The 3989-nt window shown below is 61.0% G+C and overlaps 1 protein-coding gene across 1 annotated transcript in view; it reads right to left on the bottom strand.

Annotated features, from left to right (window-relative positions):
* LOC111535654 (cytochrome P450 11B1, mitochondrial-like) overlaps window positions 1–3613 on the bottom strand; it is a 41565-nt gene extending 37952 nt beyond the window's left edge. Inside the window, 5 exon segments of the mRNA XM_026449717.1 lie at window positions 7–177; window positions 465–668; window positions 805–1004; window positions 2833–2988; window positions 3375–3613. Coding sequence (XP_026305502.1) covers window positions 7–177; window positions 465–668; window positions 805–1004; window positions 2833–2988; window positions 3375–3613 — 970 coding nt within the window.
* Window positions 3614–3989: the final 376 nt, after the last annotated feature.

Genomic DNA, 3989 nt, shown 5'->3' with positions numbered 1-3989 from the left:
TGGGGCTGGTTGCCGGCCTGACCGTGTCCACGCTCCCTGCAGTGAGTTCCATAGAGTTGGCCTTGATGGCATCTGGCGACAGTTCCCCATTCAACAGGAGTTCTGCCACGATGCTGGTGTACTGCTGAGGGCGGCTGAAGGCCAGTTCCTGATAGATTTTCTGGATACAGTTGTCACCTGTCCGGGGAGCAGGAGACAGCCCTCACACCTTGGTGCTGGGAAGCGTCCTTCAGTGTCCTCCTCCTGCCCAGCCTGCCCCAACACCCAAGTCTCCCTGCTCTCATCCCAAATTCTCCGGATCAGCCCAACCCAGCCCCAGACTCACTCCCAATCTCCCTGGCAGGACTGTGAGGAACCCCTGGCCCCTCCCTGTGGCCTCCATTCCCCGCTGGCTGGTGGAGAGGGAGAAACTGGGCCCCCATGGTGTCCCTTCCCCATAGCACTGCCTGGGTCCCTGGCCTCACCGTACTGGAAGATGCAGTCCCAGGCCTCAAAGTGCTCCTTCCACACCTTGGGGCTGGTCCAGCGAGACAGGCTCCTGGGCATGAACATGAGCTGGACGGTGGATTTGAACATGACCTCCAGGGCATGGAGGAAGTTCAGGCTGGCAGAGCTGGGGCTGTGGCCAACCAGGCCCAGCCGCTCTCCAAAAAGAGCTAAGTTGCTGGCTGCGGGGAGGATGCACTGCTGAGCACAAGGAAGCCCCGGGCCTCCTGGCTGCCTCCCCCACTCCCTCCAGCCCCCCGTCCCCGTCCCTGGCCACTCCAGGGTCTCTGAGGCTGGACCTTCCCGCCTGGCCCACACCTTCTATGGTGTAGTGGAAGATGCTGGGCTGGACGTCCAGGGTCAGGCTGCCCCGGGCGTTCTGCAGCACCTTCTTCCTCAGGGCCTGGGAGAAGTCCCTGGCCACTGCATCCACCATCGGGAGGAACCTCTGCACGGCCTTGGGCAACAGCACATCTGGGTTCAGCCGCAATCGATTGAAGCGCCATTCAGGCCCATTCCTACAGAGGCCAGGGCAGAGCTTGTGAGGCCGCCCCAGAAACACACAGCTCCTGACCCGTATCCCATCCTCCGTGTCCCCGAGGGGAATCGACCTGCAGGGAGCTGACTGGGGGCCCTGGTGGAAGCTGCCTGTTTGTGTTCGAGCTGCAGCCTTTTCTCAGAGCGGCCTCCAGGTGCTGGGCAAAGGCCCCTCAGGTCTAAGCAGGGATGAGACAGTAGCTTCTGCCCGCAGGTGCTGAGGAGGTAACTGAGGTCATTCCCAGTACCTGGCACCCCAAGGCTGGCACCACCTCACCCATGCAGGCCCTCCCTGTAGTGGGAGGGGAGGGCTTTTCTCCTAAGGAGGAGGTGATCTCTGGTTTCAAGCTTTCCCCATCTCGCCCACACAGTGTTCCAAGGGGAGAGACCCTGGCCACCCTCTCCTCTTTGCCCTTCCCTGCCCCGGGCACAGTGCCTCTGGGGCAGCAGCCCCTGCCTGCCTCTGTGAAATATCTGCATCTTCTGCAGGGCAGGAACCGAGCTCTGTGCCTCATGCCATCCTCACCCACACCCAGGGTGCCTTGGGGCTCCATGGATGCCCCCAGGGAATGGTGGGGAGGAACTTCCCCTCTCAGTCACATTCCTGCAAAACTCCTTTATTTATGTCCAGCTGCCTGCTGTCCCGAGTTGACAGTGATGACAGACAGAAGACGCACATGCACACGTGTGCCCGTGCAAGACCTCAACACACGTGTGAAGAGACACATGTACATGTGTGCACAGACACTACACCCATGCCGGCACCTGCACATGCACACACAGAGACACCCGTGCACACACACCACACCTCATACATGCACACACAGACACTTGTGTACATGCACAGGCACACACATGTTCAAATGCAGGTGCAGAGAAACACACAGCATGTGCACAGATGCGAGACACGCACACACACAGGAGCACTCTCCTTCCTTCTGTTATGTGCACCCAGCCTCCTGGACTGCCCTCCTGGGTCCTGATTCCCTCCCAGATGTTGTCTATAGGCCAGCCTCAGTGAAGGCCCTGAACCACCGGTGCCCTTTTCCCTAAATCCCGCTATTCCCAAGAGAATTCCTTTCCTGCCATGGAGTGGGGGCTGTCGCCACTGTGACATCCTCGTCCAGTCCTTCCCCCATCCTAATGGCAACATGCCTGCAGGTGACCGACTTCAAGCACCAGCCTCTCCCTGTCCACCTGACCAGGTGCCACCCTCTCCACGGGCCAGGAAACATCCTCCCCAGTGCCATCAACCGCCCCACCTCGTGCCTTGCTTCTGAGAACAAGGGAGCCACCAGCCACCTGCGTCCCCACCTGCCTCCTGCCCGGGACTGTCCCCATCAAGAAAGTTTGCTGTGACAGCAGGGACCACGAGCGCCCTGAGGCAGGCTGCGGCCCCTGTGAACACCAGGCTCAGCACTCACAGCCTGTGACCTGGGCCAGTGGGAGTCCCCTTCTCAGGGCCTCAGTTTTCTGACCTGTGGGAAGGAGAGTCCCCAGACCGCAAGAGAAGGAAGCCGCCGAGGTCGGTGCAGAGCGGGCTCTCGCTACACAGAAGGGCTCATTGCTCTGCAGCCTCTCCTCTGTAGAGGTGCCCGTGCCCATTTCTCCACCACTGCCCTGCTTCCCCCAGTTGCAGGGCAGACGTGACCCCACGGGATGGCCATCCTCCGGGCTGGGTGCTCACCCTCACAGCCCACCACAGAGGCCCAGGGCGGATGTGTTTTCAGGTCCTGCCTCTCTTGCCTCCTCTCCGTGCCCAGGCTGCCCACCCTTCTCCCAGCTCTCAGCTCCCGACTCGCCCCTCACAGCAAGAACACGCCACATTTGTGCCCACAATGTTGTCTATAGGCCACCCAGGGCTCCAGGCTCATCCTGTGGGGATGCAGGCTGTCCACCTGCTGTAGCTTCTCCACGTCCTCCGGCAGCATCACACACACCATGCCTGCTCCTCCCAAGTGGTACCTGTGGGGCCAAGCACAAGGCCCTGCTGCATGGGGTCATGTCCCCCCGGCCCCACTCTGCAGTCCCAATCCAAAGTGTCTCCTGTCCACCCTCCCTGCTCCTGGATTAGCGGCTTCACAGCTGAAGCCCTCCTGCTGGCTCCTCCGAACGTCTCAGCTTTAGTGCCTCTGAGTCCTGCCCTCTCTGCAGCGAGCTGGGGTTTGCTCTGCACCATCCCCTGCACTGGCAGAGCCACAGACCAGCACGTGCTGCACTCCCTCCCCATCCTCCAAAGGATACAGAGTGCCGGGGCCTGCTGGGAACGGCAGTGCTGTGTGCCCCACAGGCTCCTGGGCAGCAGGGGCAGGGCTCTGGGTGTTCCCAGCGAGGGCCAGGGAGGGCTTTACCTGAAAATGGGCCCCAGTTCCTGGAAGGTCTGGTGCACCTCCAGGTGCAGGTGCTCATAACCCTGCTCCCTCCAGATCTGCAGCAGCCTCAGCCACCAGTTGCCTGGACACCGGGGCATGGCTTCAAAGGGCAGCACTGTCCTGGGGACCCAGGTGGCTCTGGTGCCCAGTGCCTGTGCCCTTCACGGGGCCAGCCAGGGCACTGCCATGCACACCTCTGCCTTTGCCCTCAGTGCCATTCCAATGCTCCCTGCACCCTGCTCAGCCTAAATCCTTTTATCTTGTCTGGAACCTGCCCTGGAAACAGATCATGTCATGGGAGAACTGGCGCTGGACCTGCCTGAGAAAGTGAGGGCAGAGGTCTTGGCAGTAGGTGGGGATGGATAAGGGGTGCATGGAGACAGAAATCAGGGGACAGAGTCCCCTCCCTCCTCCTCCAGGGTGGAGAGGAGCAAGATGAATGGGCCCTTATTTTATCCAAGAGCCTTGGATTCCTCATCTCCTTGGAGCAAGGTCCCACACAGGAAGGACGGGCGGAGGGCTGCACTTCCCAAATTACCCCTCGGCATTTCGCCTCCTCTTCCAGGCCCTATGCTAGGTGCATGGAGCAGGAAC

The sequence above is a fragment of the Piliocolobus tephrosceles genome, chromosome 7 (genome assembly GCF_002776525.5).
Source record: "Piliocolobus tephrosceles isolate RC106 chromosome 7, ASM277652v3, whole genome shotgun sequence".
NCBI lineage: Eukaryota > Metazoa > Chordata > Mammalia > Primates > Cercopithecidae > Piliocolobus > Piliocolobus tephrosceles.
Note: the sequence above shows the minus strand (reverse complement) of the source record. Positions and strands in the feature narration are given on the sequence as shown.